The following is a 17198-nucleotide window of genomic DNA, read 5'->3' as shown; positions in this document are numbered from 1 at the left end:
AATCCATATCAATGGCTAATTCTTTCCTTCAATCTTACTGTAGCCTTGGCCCCAATGGTATCTGGTGGAAGGGAGTTCCACAAGCTTAATTATGCATGATGAAAATGTGCAGTTCTAATTCCATCCAGTAGAGGGCAAAACCTGACTCCCCTGTTGGGCCAACAGCAGGGTTTGAACCTAGGCCCTTCAGCATTAAAAGCATACACCTTTTAAACCTCTGAGGTAGACCAGCCACTAGAGGGAGACCAAGACCCACTCTCTCCTAGTATGTGGATTTTCAGCCTGGAAGGCTGCAGTCATCCTAATCTTCCCATGTTGCCAAATGGGAGGACAATCCCAGCTAGATGGGGGAGGTTGCTGAGGATGAGTCATGGCAAGGAAAAAGGGGCTCTGGTTTGCCATAGAGTGAGAATATTCCACAAGAACGTGGAAGCTTATCAGGCTGTATCTTAGAGAGTTATCACACTTTCTCGGGTCTTTTTCATTTTCCTTCCTGATTAGAATCAAACATAACACAAGGCAGAAGGAAAACACCCACTGGGTTGTTGTCCAAAACAAAAACAAAAAACCTTTACTTGCATTTTCATCAATAAATAATTTACAGTATGTACATGCAGTGACACCCCACATGGGTCCAAAACACAAGGAGCAGTTAGGAGATTCTCTCCTCCCCCCCACTAAAACCAAAATCATTTGTTTTTATTCCAACCACATCAAGTCTTCCTTGGCCACACTGGGTCATACACCACCAAAATAAAGTGCTTAACTGTTTGCTTCTAAAAGAGGGATAGCCCAACCACCGTAATATATTCAACCACCACTGGAGCACTGACCTACTAGGGAGGGCCTGGGCTATGGAGAGACAATCAAGATCATGGAGGACTTTCCCCCTCCAGAGGGTAGCTCTGACCATGGCATAGCATGCTCTCTTATGCTGCCATGACAGGAAGTGGCCCCGTTGACAGCAGATGTCACATGGCCATTATGGACTATACTGATTGGCTAACAGCAATGTCAGTCTCAGATGTGCTGCCTACACAGGGCAGTACTCTTCCTGTAGTGACGGCAGCTCCATGTCCCACCCCTCGATACGGTTGGGATTATTTGTGGGGTACCCAGGTGTGGGGCAGGTGTGTCACTGCCCCACCATAAAGCTGATGTGACTTTAAATATTCACCTCTCCAATTTCTAAGGGAAATAAAGATTTGATTTTTATGTAGTGAAGGAACTAAAGTGATTGAATAACTCTGGCCTTGGCTAGTCGCACTGAAGCCAGAGGACCTGACAGCTGCTAGCTACCAAACACACCAAGGGAGTGTAGTTCCCCCACTGACAGGTATGCACGGGGTCAGCAATGGAAAGTTCCTAGGATTTGTGCTCACCCAACAAGGTTGGAAGCTGTTAAACTTAGCAGAAGTAGACCATTGGTCATACCATATGGCCAGGATCAAACCCAACTCGGAAACAGGCAGTTCATAGCCACTATACCGGTAGGAGTCTTAAGGAGGCAATGTGGTCTAGTGGACTGGACTGGGACAAAGGAGACTGGGCTCTGTTCCTAGCTCTCACACGGCCCAGCTGTGTTACCCTGGGCAAGTAATTGCATCAATTGTGCCTCAGTTTCCCCTCCCTTCCTTATCTGAGTTCTTTGGGGCAGCAACTGTCCCTCACTAGGTGCCTATACGGCACCTAGCAGAATGATGTCCTGATCTCTGCTGGGGCATCTAGGTTACTCTAATATAAATAATATATTAAGAGTATATACGGATATACGGATAATTTAGAATGTCTCAATTATTTCTTTTTCGAGCTGCCCCCGCAAGAGTTCTGTGGCCAGCAAGTTGGTAGATTTACCCTCCAGTGGTTGGTCTCCCCAGCTCCCTACATTGTGAGATCCCTATTTTAAAATCGCCCTAAACAGAAACACGGGCCACCAGCGGACAAAGCAAGGAGCGAAGTAGTAAACACATCTTTTCGTTATTTCTTTTCTGTTTTTTGTTAAACACCTAAAAACCAATTACATCTCTTCATCTGTACAGTCACACGAGACCCACACCAGGGCTCCATAGATTAGAGACACTATAAATTACACCCAATGACACACGTTGCATTTCTCTGCTGCTTTACAAACAGAGGTCTAGAGCTGGCAGGACACAATGAATAGTTGCTTGAGTATTTACAGGAGGCTGCCCCATGGTGTTAGTTTGCATGCGCTGCAGGGTGCGTCACACGCCCATTCCTCTCTGGACTGGCTCTCTGGGCGCTGTCACGAGACCATCCATGATCGCTGGTTGTCCCAGTGATCTACCCGCACTTCCGGGGAGATATCTGGGAAATTCATGCTGGGGGAACGATGGATGGAGCATTCCCCCAGAGGTGTCCCAGCTTCTGGCCGAGGTACAGATGGTCTTGTCATTTGCTGAGCAAACCATGAGGCAAATCCCAGAAGAACACGGAGAAGGGGAAGGGACACTGCATCCCTGGTAGAGGAGGTTATTGATCGTTTACTGCCAGGGAACAGAGCCTTTGGACAGCTCAGGGCCTGCCCCTGGCTGGATTTTCAAACAGTGCCCTCCTCAGAATCAAGCCAGGAAGAACTAAGGTGCAACTGGTCTGAAATGACATCACTAGGAGTGGAGCAGAGGCTTAGCAGCAAACAAGCAAAACTCCCCCCACCCCCACTACCTGGGCACTGCCCCAGCCCCACAGCTGCCCTCCTGTGGGATGAAGAAGGACAGGGCTAGTGGTGGCTACCCTCCAGCCTGTCAGCGAGGGGCTTGAGGAGGTCCGACTGGTCACCCTGAATCTGGGAGATCACTGGCACCTCCCCACTCACTTTGCCTGAGCGCCCTGGGAGCTAATGGAATCAAAGGGCCACGTCACAAGGAGCACTTCAAATGCTGGGAGGAGGCCAAAGGCAAATGTCAGAAACCACTCGAATACTGGCCAGGTTTCTCCCTTTGCATCTTGGAGGGCCCAAAGGATTCAACCTTGTGGCTATGAAGCGAATCAGAGCGTTAATGTGCCAGGATGGGATTTCCCGGATCCCATTAGCTCCCAGACGCCCTGCGAAGCACAGCAAATGCAATCCGTGATTGACTCTCCCCATCCCCCCGGAATGGTGCCGTTCAGCGAAGGATGAACTGTGCGCTTCGGACACCTGGAGGGAGCCAGGTGCTGGGAAGAGCAGGGTCTTTAATGAGGGACAGAAACCATTCCAGCCAACTGCTCGCCCCTGCACCCTCTCTCCGCGTGGGCGTGTGCCCGGCGCCCGGAGGGCACCGTTGTAGTTCCTCTGTCTGGTGTTTAGCACCCGCATTTGCACAGGCAGCCGGCTGAGCCCCAGGAGGGAGCAGGCCCCGCTTAGGTGCGTACCACCAGCTGTTTGCACACACAGATGGGGGGGGACGACTGGTGAGCCCTTTAGCAGGTGGAGTCATTTGCGTGAGCAAAGCAGGTGTGAAAATCGGAGGCCAGCCTGTCTGTGTGTCCCGTGATGGTCTCTAGGCATGGGCCCATCTTGCCAGCATGCCATCCTGACCAGCGGGGGGTGCTGTCCCCTCCTCCCAGGCAGCAGCAGCCAACTCTCCTAACATGAAGTCACTTTCACAAATGCCAACATCACAGTCACCACAACCGTTTGCAGTACCACGAGGGAGCACTAGGGGGAGGTGGGGGCATCCCACCCTCCTCACCCACATGAAGAGGAGAGGGTGAGCTGGGCAAGGGCTACATGAGGTCTGGCTGCTCTCTGGGGCAGGCCCATGACGTTCCAGGGGGTCTAACTCTGAGGACAGGGGCTGATTCTTTAGCTCCCAGCCAGACCTGCTGTTCAACCTCTCCTCATCCAGCACAGACCATCGTCCCCTCCTGCTGAGCTCTTCCCCGCCCCCACCGAGGTCACATCTATAGGAACACTGACCAGCACCGACTCAGACACACTAGTGCCACCCAGAGGGCAGGGAGGGCCCGGGGATGCCCCGAGGGGGCTGTGTTGCCTGGGCTCAACTCCCGTGTCCTTTCATAGAGGTGCAGTTTGTCCTTGTTGGAATGAAGCATCTTCACATCTTCGAAAGCGTAATAAGCCGCCAGAGTGAAGTTGACGTCCCCCGTGGTCAGGAGGTCAAAGACGCAGGACTGGAAGTATAGGTCCTCCACGGGGAGCTTCTCCCGACACTTGGCCATGGCCGTTTCGTAGGTGAAGAACTCGGGCGAGGCGAGGCTGGGCCCTTTCCTGCGAGCCCGGCCTTCCGGGCCCTGAGCAGAGCGGAAGGTCTGGAAGTCAATCTGTTGGTTAAGCGGGCAGCCCCGGAGGCAGAGGTAAAGGCCCTGGTTGTCCCTGTCCTCCACAGCATTCACTACCTCCTCGGGCATGCGCACGGCGAAGGTGAGGTAACGGCCCACCTGCCTCACCACAATGGTGGTGCCGATGTACTTGGCTTGGATCTCGATGTGCTGGCCTGACACCTTCTCGGTGATCTTCAGGCTGTTGGCGCCATGCTTGTCGCCGCCGTTCTTGGAGCCGTCGGCGAAGGCAGCTGGGAGCTCGTCCATCTCCGCCTGGTACACTTTCTGGTCCACACACTCCTGGAAGCTCTTAAAGATGATGGTGAGCTGTGAGGGGAAAGGGAGGAGAGAGAAGGGGGCATTAACCAATGCTGATAACCCGTTGAGCTCAGCCACCAGTACATCTCATTAATGAATACAAGGGGGTTTAGACCTGACTGGTTCATTCATCAACCACCACCACGTCCCTCCGGAAGTGGTTTGGAACATGGAGAATCAGTCTTTTGGGGCATTTTAAATTCCACAAGCACAGTTTTCCCACTATGAGATTTCCCCATTTTATGCACAAGGCCACTAGGCTTCAGCCTACAGGCGGATGCATCAAGGGGCATATCAGCTACACACAGGAAGGAACCAGAGACAGGACTAGAACCCAAAGGTCACGCTGCCAAATCCCACAGAAGTTACTTGTTGGAGCTGAGCTGTGACCCTGAGACCTGGGAGCAGAGGGGGAGGGAGAGGAGAGTCTATTGATTATCCCCAGCTAATATGCGTCATGTCCCCAAGCCACTGACCTATTAATTGTTCTTTACACTTGGCTCATGCTTCCTTTCTTCAATTCGCTGCAGGCCCCTTTGACAAGCCTGTGAGCCAGAGGGGTATCCAGCCCCTTGTGGTATAACCACAGAGAGGAAAAGGGACTTACTCAAGGCCACGCAGCAAGATGGCGGTTAGACTTCCAGGTGTTCCTGGCTCCCAGTTCTACGCTCAGGCTGACCCCCTCTCTCTAGCTGGGATTTCCCTGTCAGGCTACAACAGGTTTTACTATCTCATGGGAGAGCTTACAGGGAGTTTAGAGCTTATATGGAGTCTATTTATTAGGGATGTGTCTGAACCAAAGTTCTCTCAAAACCTTAGTGAAGTTCCAATCTGGATCTAAAATACACAGATGACAACCAGGCTCCTGGATCTGACTCCTAGGACATTTGGATCCATCCTGCTATTTATTTACATTGCTTCTGGAACAAACACCAATTTCAAATGGCTCCCAGTGGGGCCCCGGCATCCCCCTTGGCTCTCCCCCTTGGAGGGATCTGCCCCAGCCATTCTGCCCCAGATTTCCCATTGCTGCTCCCGCCAGTTCAGTCCCACTTAGTACAGCAATGGGGGAGCTGTAGCGCAGATCAGCCTCCAGCCCTGCTCAGCATAGGGCTTAAAATCCCCGCAGCCTCCTGGAGCCCTGTTTATGTACCCGGGTTCCCAAAGTGGGTACCACTGATGGAGCTGAACTGGTGGTGGGAACAGTGGGAAATTCTAGGTCAGGGGTCGGCAACGTTCGGCACGTGGCTCGCCAGGGTAAGCACCCTGGCGGGCCGGGCCAGTTTTATTTACCTGCTGACGCGGCAGGTTCGGCCGATCGCGGCCCCCACTGGCCGCGGTTCGCCGTCCCGGGCCAATGGGGGCGGCGAGAAGCGGCGCGGGCGAGCGATGTGCTGGCCACGGCTTCTCACCGCCCCCATTGGCCCGGGACGGCGAACCGCGGCCAGTGGGGGCCGCGATCGGCCGAACCTGCCGCGTCAGCAGGTAAATAAAACTGGCCCGGCCCGCCAGGGTGCTTACCCTGGCGAGCCGTGTGCCGAACGTTGCCGTCCCCTGTTCTAGGTAATACTTCCTAGCACAGCTGAGGCTATCCACAAAATACCAGCCACCCCAAGCCCTGTTTTGGCAGCAGCACAGTTCCCATTTCTTTGCTCCTGCAGAAGACTCTCCTAGTCTGAAGGGTTTAACTGGAGTTAAAAGGTGTGTCCCTGTTTTCCTCGCCAGATATCTCTATTAAAGCTTTCAGGTGTTGGCAGCACCAGGTTACTGGAGGCTGTATCCTCTCGCTGAGAACACCCTGCTCCAGTGAACAGCACTAGAGAGAAAGCCTGGATGCACACAGACACCATCTGCCTTGGAGCCAACCTGCGGAGCGAGGGCTGCCTGTTCCAACAGCTCTTCCTGCTGGGTAAACTTGCTGAGTCGCCACCCTGAGCGATGACTCATCACTTCTCAGCACCACTGTCCTGACGCAACATGGTGCAGTGCCCCAAATAAGTTCCAGGACTAAGGGCCCTTCAAGCTGCAGGCCAGCCTTCATTGAAACTGCAATGCTTCCCACTCTAAACAGGGATGGTGGCAAACCTCTCCTCAGTCACCCCAGGAGTACTGTGAAAAGGGCCAGACAAGGATCCGTGCTCCCCAAAGGCCTGCAAAGCAAGCAGATCCCTTCTTACCATCCACCCTGCCCTTCCTCTGGATCCGGGTAGCTGAAATGAGTTCCCTTCCAGCTTTAGCGTTCATGCAGCAAAGAGGAATTCAGCCACAGCATGCCTCGGCTCCAAAGCCATCCTCAAGCAGAAGCCGGATTTAACACTTAAGCCGTGTCCCTTTGAGTTCCATTGTGCTACAACTGGGCATTTGCCACTGGATTTACGCAGTGCTGCACCCGGTCCCTGGAGAACATTTATCTTGGCTGCCACAGCGCAGCGAGAACAGACTGCGCCCCACAAAATGCCTCGTCCTCACCACAGACACAATTACTAGCTAAAGCAGCTGGGAAGCCAGCACTAGAAACCCAGCTCTTCAGCTCCAAACCACAGGCTTTCCCATGTGAGCTAACACTCTCTCTTACCCGTCACAGGTCCTACGGCATGTCAGGTGACTTATCCTCCCCCCCGGGGGACCAGCTACAAGGGGGCACCACCACACACACAAAGCCAGAGCAGTATGGAGATGGTGACAAGGGAACATGATCCCTGAGGCTCCCCCACCTCCACCAGGTTTTCTTCTCCTCTGGCATTAAAACCATGGTTGGTTGTGAGGGGGTGGATGGATGAGAGGGTTGGGAGTCTAGCTGGGGCTGGATGGTTCAGGCAGACTGGACAGGGAGCCTTTCACCTTAAGGTGACTGGTTCAAATCAAATGCTGGTCAGCAGAGAGCAACAGAGGTGACCACCCTACGGCTGTATGGTGGCACATAGGAAACGCGTTGTGTGTGTGTCCTGTTTCCATGGCACTCACTCGCCGCCTTGATGGCAGAGGCACCACACAGGCCAAGTTCAAACCTGGCCTCGGATACTGAGCGACTCGCTCTCCTCTCCAGACGGCGCCTGCCCATCAGGCTTTGAGGCAACGCGGAGAGATTCCCCCGCTCGGCCTGCTCTGGAAATGAAGAGAGGGCTTCTAGCCTCGGCGCTGGCACATTTGCCTCAAAATTAAAAGGACACAGCTGAGGAAGCCACTAACGTATGGGGTCGAATTCCGCCCCACCCGCTGGGGGTCTCTGCAGAGAGACACAAATAGCAGCATCGTTCTTCTGCAACCGACAAACTACTTGTTATCCCCTTCCCCCACAGCCGAGTGCAGGGCCTGGGACAACTAGACAGGACAGGCGATCTGCACAAAGAGCACGGGACCTCTCTCTCTCTCTCACAGTGGGGGCCTTGGCAAGAAGGTGAGTTTTCACCCTGCTGCAGGCTCCTTCAGCTGCCATCTCTGCCACTTTGCACAGGCCTCAAAATAAACAGGAGGGCGGGTTCAGCAAGTTTTACTTGTTGCCAGCCACCTCTGGCATCTTGTCATCCGCCTGCTGTTCCCATCCCTGAATGGGAGTGTCGCAGTGCCCTGCAAAGGAATCTGGTGGGGGGGGGGGGGGGGGGAAGGGTTGGAACACAACCACAGCTGCAATGCCATGGGAGAAGGGCAAAAGGGAGAGACGGGTGTGTTTGTGGTTTGCCCTTCCGGGGCCCCTGCCAGCCTTAGATCCCTGGCCTGCCCCCTTCAAGATCTGACCCTTTCTTCGCAGCCTAGACCTACGCCAGGGATGATACGTCTCCTCTGACGATGCTCAGCAATCTGAGGGGGGCCAGATGCAGTGGTGAGAAACCAGAGTCCATCTAGGGGGACGGGTGAGTGGGGAACCAGGAGTTTGGGAGCAGAGAGTCCAGGGAGAAGGGCTTGATTTTCTGGCCAGGATCCTGTACTTGTGGTGGGCTCGGACTCGGTCTCAATCCGCTGGATAACCTGGCACTTGCGGATGAGACTCAACGGCTTTCTGGGACCCTTTTGTGGAAGGCAGTGGGAGAAAAGGTGATTAAAAGGGTGACCCCAAGGGGGCAGTGTCAGAACGTCACCATCCGCCAGGGGACAGCCCACCCGCCCCATGCCTTTACCTTGGTCGTTGCAGTCGCTGAGGACCCGGGTAGCACCGGTGTGTTGGTGACCTGGACATTCAGGTAGTTATTGTCTATGAGTGGCCAAGCCCCCTGCACTTTGCAGGTCTGGAAGCTGTCTGTGAAAGTCCTGAGGTGGGGGTCCCCAAAGAGCCCGCAGTGGGTGTAGTTTGGGGGGGCTGAGTGCTTGTGAAAGCTCTTCTCGTAGTGGCAGATCTCTGGGCTGTCGGAGCGCTCCTGGCTGTCCCCGGGGGGCAGTGTTCGGAGGCGGGGCTGCGAGGTGGGGCCATCTTTGGAGCAGTTGTGTTGGACCATGAGGTCATCTATGCCATGAACGGCGGAGTGGTAGGCCAGGTCCCCCCTGCAGGTGCGAGCCGTGCGGCGGGTGCAGTGGGCGTAGGTGCGGAGAGCCGTGCAGAACTCCGGTGCCTCCTCTGTGCCCAGGTGGTGAGAGCCAGATGTGGCCGCCCAGAACTCAGAGTTACACTTCAGGATCTTGCACTGAGAGGTCGCTGGGGGGGAAAAAACACAGGTGCTGTCAAGATGCCCAATACACGGATCAAATACAGCACACCACCAAAATGCCACCACTGCTGGCGAGGGCCGGGGCAGCTGGGTAGCAGCACTACCAATAGGTCAAGGCAGGAAGCGAAGAAGAATCCAGTCCCCAGATGAATCCTAGGGGGAAATTAGGAAAGTGGACTAATAGAAATGTAGGGCTGGAAGGGATGTTCAGAGGTCATCAAGTCCAGCCCCATGTTCTGAGGCAAGACTAGGTAAACCTAGACAAGTGTTTCTCAAACTGGGGCCGCTGCTTGTGTAGGGAAAGCCCCTGGCGGGCTGGGATAGTTTGTTTACCTGCCGCGTCCGCAGGTCCGGCCGATCGCAGCTCTCACTGGCCGTGGTTAGCCACTCCAGGCCAATGGGAGCTGCTGGAAGTGGCGGCCAGTACGTCCGTTGGCCCGCGCCGCTTCCAGCAGCTCCCATTGGCCTGGAGCAGCGAACCGCAGCCAGTGGGAGCCGCGATGGGCCGAACCTGCGGACGGGGCAGGTAAACAAACCGGCCCGGCCCGCCAAGGGCTTTCCCTACACAAGCGGTGGCCCCAGTTTGAGAAACACTGACCTAGACCATCCCTGGCAGGTGTTTGTCCAATTTGTTCTTAAAAACCTCGCAAGACAGGGATTCCCTTGGAGGCCTATTCCAGAGCTCAGCCACTCTTAGAATTAGAAAGGTTTTCCAATATCTAACCTAAATCTCCCTTGCTGAAGATTAAGCTCATTACTTATTACTTATGGTCCTACCTTCAGTGAGCGTGGAGAACAACTGAGCACAGTCTCTTTAGAACAGCCTTAACATATCTGAAGACTCGCCACGTTGGCTGGGATGCTGAGAATAACTTAACATCATTGATTTGGAGGGGAAATACCATTGGGCCTTTAACGTCAGGAGGCTTTTAGGACTTGACATTCAAAAATATGCATGAGCAATTGCGCATCCAAACCGGTGTTACAATGGTGCCATTGATTTGCGTTCGCATTTAGCACAACTGCATGCCTGAAGCAGGTGTTTGTGTACAGTGGGCTAGCTAGATGAATAACTGGTCTCCCTATACAGCTGATTTGTATACAGGGGTATTGGCTGTGCGGCTTGGCACACAGCCCTGGGCCTGTCTGTGGACAGTGGGGTAAAGCCAGGCTCTTAGCAGCCGTAAGTGAGGAAGCCCTGGTTTTACACTCCACCCTGCTCTCAGGAAGGGAACTCAGGCAGTTCAGCAGATCCTAGCGTGTCTATTTTCTGACTGACAGGTATGGTTCCGAAGACTGGGGATTTTTCACGGATGTAGCTGCACTAGTGCAAGACCCTAGTGCAGACACACCTAACTAGCATGAACAGTGACTCACACCAGTACAGCACCCCCTTGTGTCCAGCTGGGCTGTCTGCAGTAGGGCAGCTACAGCAGTGCAACCCCCTCAAGTGTAGACAAGCCCTGAATAAAGCCACACCCCTAGCCCGGTAGGTAAAGGCACGGGGCCAAGATTCCTGGCATCAGGTTTGCCTTCTGGGGCCGTTTGTTCACACTCCCTGGGATACCCGATACCTCCCCACCACTATATTGTGCTGCTCTAGCACTGTTCCCAATCGCTGGATCCCTGTTGTGAGTCTCCTCTACTGCACTAAAACCTCTTGCAGGGCAAACGCCTGGCTCCTCCAGGGGTCAGCAACTCACTCAAACCAGCCAACCCGGCAGCTGCCTGGGGAGTCCGAAAGGCAGAGAGCTGAGAAGGAAATACAGTGCAAAGGAGGAACAAACAAAGTACAAAGGAGCCTTCTCAAGCAGCTATCAATCACCTGATCTCCTGTACCTAGCACCTTGACACAATGCACGTTCCAGCGGCTTCATTAATGCTGGGAACAGTGCGTGCCGACCTCTGGCCCACCTGCCCCCGCCTCGGTGCTTTTCTAAAACTGCAGAGATACGGGTATCAAAGGGAAATGTGTGAAAGGAAACAGGCAAAATCCTAATCAGCCGCTGGCCTCGGTTGTGTAGAGAACAGATCAGCTTCGGCAACATACTAAAGCAGCCTTCTATCGAATCAGCAAGGCTCTGCTCCCGGGTCAATGCAGTCATAGGGGCTGTGCATACTGCCGGCACACTGCCAACCCTGACTTCTGCAGCTGAGCACTCAGGTGCCCAAAAGCCGAGGTGCAAGACAGGGAAAGGCAAAGTACAATGGGAGTTTAGATTCAGTTCTTTCAGGCGGGACATATTTTCTGCAGAGGGGGGCGTCTCTCCTGCAGCAGGACATGAAAGTGACTCTGCAAAGGCACTAGGCCCAAGGCCCTGCATTGCACGGACAACGCGCTGCCCATGGCAATTTGGAATCTCTCATTGCTCACACTGCTTAAATATTCATGGTGTTTTCCTTTCCCTCCTCCTAATCAGTTCCCTTGGAGGTCATGGAAACTGTGCAGGATCAGGCCAAAAGCATTTCCAGATGCATTCTGGGGGTGTCTCAAAGCCCTACATGTTTATTCCTGTCCTGGGCTTTGTTTAGAGGGGAGTTCACAAGGCAGTTACACATGCACAAATAGAGCGACAAAACCCAGCACCACTTCATACTGGAAACAGTATATTCAAGTTTTAACTCTTCCCTTGCAGTGTTGGAAACACAACAGGTGCCAGAGAACGAGAAGGGGAACAGGACTATAAACGAAAAGGGACCCTGCATGAAAGCCGTCAGTCTCGGGTCGCTTTCCAAGGGGAATGAAATGCAAAAGGAAATGGCGGAAAGTTTCTGAGTTTAAAAAATCCAGGTTTAACAAGCCCAGGTGCTAGTAGTAACACAGGGAACACAACAGAACCTCACTCGATTTTACCAACACCAAGCTTATGAACCATTTTTCCTGATCGGCCGGAGGAGGGGGTAATCAGAATGAAAATGATGTCAATGAAGAGCAAGTCGACGTCCCTTCACATTGAGATCTTTCAGTGCATTGAAGGGGTTGGAAGGACAAGAAGAAAACAATGCAGTGAACTAGACAGCAACGTATGAACTGGTCTTATGGCAATTTGGGGGTGTTAAATTTTATGAATTTTCCATTCCATGAACTCCTTAATCCCCAGTTAGTTTGTAAAATGGGTGTTCGACTGCATAGGATTATTTTTATTTCAACAGTGCCCACTTAAAACTGAACCATCAATATCCCTTTTCAGTGGATTGCATTTTGCCGGAACATAGTGAATCCCCGTCACATAACCATGGGTTTTTCACCACAGGCCGCTATGTGAGTTGCAGAGAAAGCCTGTTGCTGTGTGTTTCAACCAGATGAGATTTTGCTGTTTGATCACATTACCCCAGTGGTACATACCCCGGGGCCTGGATTTATGACCTCTAACTCTAGGCTCTGAATAGTCTATCAAGGCTAAAAGCCACATGTTAAAATTGTCGGTGATTAAACATGGCTGATATACACTGTCCAACAGGACTCATGTGAGGGCATGGTGCATGCCTACCCCAATGATTAGAGACAGAGCGAGTCAGAAGTGACATGCACTATGGGGTCAGGGACACTGCTATAAACGATGAGATTAGCACGCGACGGGACACCTCTGCCGGAGTGTCAGTCTGACTTTGCTGGCACCTGGAATGCAAACAGGCAGCATTTCAAGGTGAGACATTCAAGGTGTGGGTTGGAACGACAAGTTCAGTGTGCAAGGCTGTCATGAAGGGAAATTCCAGCTCCCTTTCTTTGGTGACAAGCCACCCAAGCTCAGGGCTCGTGATGCCACTAAGAATCTCATGACGGAAGAACTAAGTAGATGAAAGGAGCACGGGGGTGATAAAAACAGAATCATGTCCAGAGACCCCATGGTCACCAGCTAAACCATGAATCCGTGGCATCAGGCAATAGGACTTGCAACAGACAACTCAATAAGAAGTTTCAGACTAGCAGCCGTGTTAGTCTGTATCCGCAAAAAGAAGAACAGGAGGACTTGTGGCACCTTAGAGACTAACAAATTTATTAGAGCATAAGCTTTCGTGGACTACAGCCCACTTCTTCGGATGCATATACTCAATAAGACTCTCCCTCAGCTGTCAGTAACAGTAGCGCTTAGATGCTCATTTGTAGGAGCCCAGCTATTATCAGGAATAGGGTGCTTTGTGCTGGTCTCTAAGGTGCATCTTTAGCTTGGAACAGGAGGTACAAGCCAAGTTCTGTATTGGCATTTGGGCTATGACCCAAAGCTGGCAATGCAGTAACAAGGGTTTTACGGCTGCGTCACAGGTGCCATCCTCCTTTTGAGACATTAAACTGAGCTCCTCTCTGCCCCTCTCTCAGAACTCGCCGGGAGGGAGCTATGGATCCAGTGGCACTCAGAGCAATAGCCTCAGGGCTGCTCTCTCAGCACCGCAGGGCTCTAATAGCTACGGCCATATGCACGTTATCGCTGAGCACAGGAGGGCTACACATGGCTGGCGTCTAACTCATTACTTTATAAGGTACTCGGGGGGAGGGGGGGAAAGAAAAGAAACAGAAAACGAAAAGCCTGTTCCATTCCTTCCTTTGGCCTGTAGGGGGAGCTTTTTTCTTAAAGATCTTATCATTTGGGTTTTGGCAAAATGTTCCGATTTGCTGTTTCGTGCAGGGCCCCATATAAGGCCAGATTTCCAAAGCCAGGTGGCTAAGGAGCAGGACCACACTGTGTGTCTCTGTCTGTGTCTGTGTGTAAGTACGAACGCAGAAGAAACACTTTCACATGCAGTTCTCCCATTTACAGGCGATACACTGACTGGGACGGCACCTCCATTATGGAAAAGACAGGCCAACTAGCTCTGGGTTTGCACCTGGAGCAAGCCAGGGAGGTGGCCCTTCCTACCTAATCTCTCCCCTGCCAGCAGATAAAGACGGCGGGGTCAATTCCATTTCACAGGGCACTGAATAACTGTGGGTCTCAAGTAGGCTGTTTGTGGCCTTGTTCTTTTAATCTGTTGGCAAAGCCTCCCCACCCCCAAGTCCGTGCCTCCCTATCTGATCTGTTCAATAGTGTGATTGTCTGACACCTGGAGCGCACACAAACACCTGTGTGACTCATCTGCCCCCCTCCCCCCTCAGCAAGACACGTGTCAGGACTGAGGAACCCAGCAAGCAGAACTATGCAGGAAAAAGACAGCAACCCTTCCCGCTCCCCCCATATGCTTCTCCTCACGTCTCCTATGGCAGAGGCTTTGGTATAAAAGCAAAAACTCATTTGAACAGAAGCCAAGAAACTATGTTTATTCAATTTCATATAATCTATTTTCCATCTCCTCACAATGGATCTGTTTTTCAACCGCAGATGACTGAGCATGGAAACAAGCCCCTCTGCTGCTATCATTCAGAGACGCACGTAGCAAGTCGCCTGAGCGCAGGGATTCTGGGCTAGGGTGACCAGATGTCCCGATTTTATAGGGACGGTCCCGATCTTTGGGTCTTTTTCTTATATAGGTTCCTATTACCCGCCACCCCCTGTCCTGATTTTTCACACTTGCTGTCTGGTCACCCTATTCTGAGCACAGGCCTCGCCCCGGGGGCTTGGACATGGGTGACATTTCACAGTCTGCCCACCCATGTGCCCCCACATCCCATGCCCGTGGGCCTGCTCCCTGGCACTGTGATCATGAATGACAGGGAGGTGGGTCCTTGAGACTCTTTATCTGTCTCAAGATATGGTCCATGCTATGTAAAGATCTGGGAGCCCGTGGCCTTTGGAAAACTGATAGTCTCACTTTGCTCAATAGTGACTCATCTATCTGTATCGGGGGTGACATTCATGGATTCCCCAGGGAATCCTGACTAGCCCTCCTCAACTGGAACTTTGTAGGGTGCCGAAAAAAAAGGCCCCTGAATGTGGGAGTTTAAAATGGAGGCTAATGGATGTGCAAGAGTTCAAGTAGCCAGTCAAAATCTACTGATCTTAAGGCTGGCAGGGATCATTAGATCATCAAATCTGGCCTCCTGTATATCACAGGCCATAGAATTTAACCTAGTTACCCCTGTATTGAATCCAGTAACTTATGTCTGGTTCAAGTATATATTCCAGAAGGAATGCACCACTTCCCTTGGCCGTTTGTTCCAATGGTTAATCGCCTGCACTGTTAAAAATCTGCACCTTATTTCCAATTGGAATTTGTCAGGCTTCAGCTTCTGGTCTTTGGTTCTTGTTAGGCCTTTCTCTGCTAGATTACAGAGTCCTTTTAGTACCTGGTATTTTCTCCCCAGGAGGGTACTTATATTTATACCATAATTAAGTCAACTCTTAATCTCCTTTTTGATAAACTAGATAGATTGAGCTCTTTAAGTCTCTCACAATAAGGTATTTTCTCCAGCCCTCAGATCATTTTTGTCTTTTCTGCCCATCTCGAATTTTTCAACATCCTTTTTAAAATATGGATACCAGCAGTGGATGCAGCATTCCAGTCTCGATCTAGCCAATGCCGTGTACAGCGGTAAAAGGGCTTCCCTACTTTTACTCATTACTGGGGTAATTTTTTGACCAAAACTTTTTTTGGGGAAAAAGGCAGATTTGGTGACACCAAAACATTTTGTGAATTTGTGGTGATTTTGCTGCATTGTTTTGGTAGGAAAAAATTTTTTGGAACCATTTCATTTTGACATTTTTTAAATAAAACTTTCACATTTTTTTTATTTGAAATTAATTTGAAAAGAATTCAAAATGCTTAAAATCAAAACAAAATGTTTTGTTCTGGTTTAGATGAAACATTTTGTTTGACCCGAAATAATTTTTTCCTGACTTTTTTGACTTGCCTAAAATTTCAAAAACGTTGTTTTTGGTTCCACCCAAAATGATTTACATTTTTTTTCAGAATTGCCAGCAAACCAAAAAATCCGTTATCCCTTTATATTTACTCACTGCACCCTTGTGTATAGATCCAAGGATCATACTAGCCCTGAGATCTCATGTTCAGTTGCTTGTCATATGATCCCAAATCCTTTACTCCTTTCCAAGATAGAGTCTCCCATTCTGTTCCTAGAGGTATAACTAACTTTGCATTTGGCTGTATTGAAACATTTTTTTGACTAGGCTCGGTTTACCAAGCGATCCAGATCACTCTGTATGACTGCCCTATGCTCATTATTTACCACTTTATGTCACTCACAAATTTTATCAGAAGTGATTTTATATTTATTTCCAGATCACTGAGAAAACGTTGAATAATGTCTGATCTAATAACAATCCCTGCAGAAACCCACCAGAAACACTCCCAATTGATGACAAATCCGCATTGACAACTAATTTGTATGAGCTGTCTGTTAGCCTGTTTTCAGTCCATTTAGCATGTGCTTTATTGATATTGTATAATGCTAATCTTTTAATAATGTCATGCAGTACTAAGTCAAACGCCTTACAAAAATCTAAGTCTACTACAGCTATGCAATTTTCTTTATCAGTCAAATTTGTAATCTCATCAAACAATAAAATCAGGTTGTTTGACAAGACCTAACTTTTTTTTTTATAAAACCATGTTGACTGGTGTTAATTCTACTGCTATTCTTTAATTCTTTATCTCTTAAATTCCATATAAGCTTTCCCATTATTTTGCCTGGGATTGATGTGAGGCTAACCGGCATATAGTTATCTGGGCCATCTTGCTTCCCTTTTTGAATATTAGCACAACATTAACACTCTTACGTTTTTTTTGGAATTTCTCTGGTATTCTAAGATGTCTTAAAAATTAACATCAGTGGGCCAGACATCTCCTGAGCCAATTCTTTTAAGACTCTTGGGTGTAAATTATCCAGGCCTGCCAATTTAAAAATGTTTATCACTAGTAGATGTTGTTTAACATCCTCCTAGATGGACTAAAAAGTACTTCATCATCTTCATGTGATATGAGTACATCCTCCTGTTTCTTTCCAAATACAGAACAGAAATAGTTACTGAACACTTTTCTGTATAATTAATAACAATTTTA

The 17198-nt window shown here is 50.6% G+C and overlaps 1 protein-coding gene across 2 annotated transcripts in view; it reads right to left on the bottom strand.

Annotated features, from left to right (window-relative positions):
* Window positions 1-542: 542 nt before the first annotated feature.
* RGMA (repulsive guidance molecule BMP co-receptor a) overlaps window positions 543-17198 on the bottom strand; it is a 35842-nt gene continuing 19186 nt past the window's right edge. For both annotated transcript variants that reach the window (XM_005294864.5, XM_042856617.2), the window contains 2 exons: window positions 8721-9232; window positions 543-4614 (listed from right to left, as the gene is read on the bottom strand). In XM_005294864.5, coding sequence (XP_005294921.1) covers window positions 3907-4614; window positions 8721-9232 — 1220 coding nt within the window. In that variant the 3' untranslated portion in view covers window positions 543-3906. The remainder of the gene's footprint in view (window positions 4615-8720; window positions 9233-17198) is intronic.

The sequence above is a fragment of the Chrysemys picta genome, chromosome 10 (assembly GCF_011386835.1).
Source record: "Chrysemys picta bellii isolate R12L10 chromosome 10, ASM1138683v2, whole genome shotgun sequence".
In the NCBI taxonomy this organism is placed as follows: Eukaryota; Metazoa; Chordata; order Testudines; family Emydidae; genus Chrysemys; species Chrysemys picta.
Note: the sequence above shows the minus strand (reverse complement) of the source record. Positions and strands in the feature narration are given on the sequence as shown.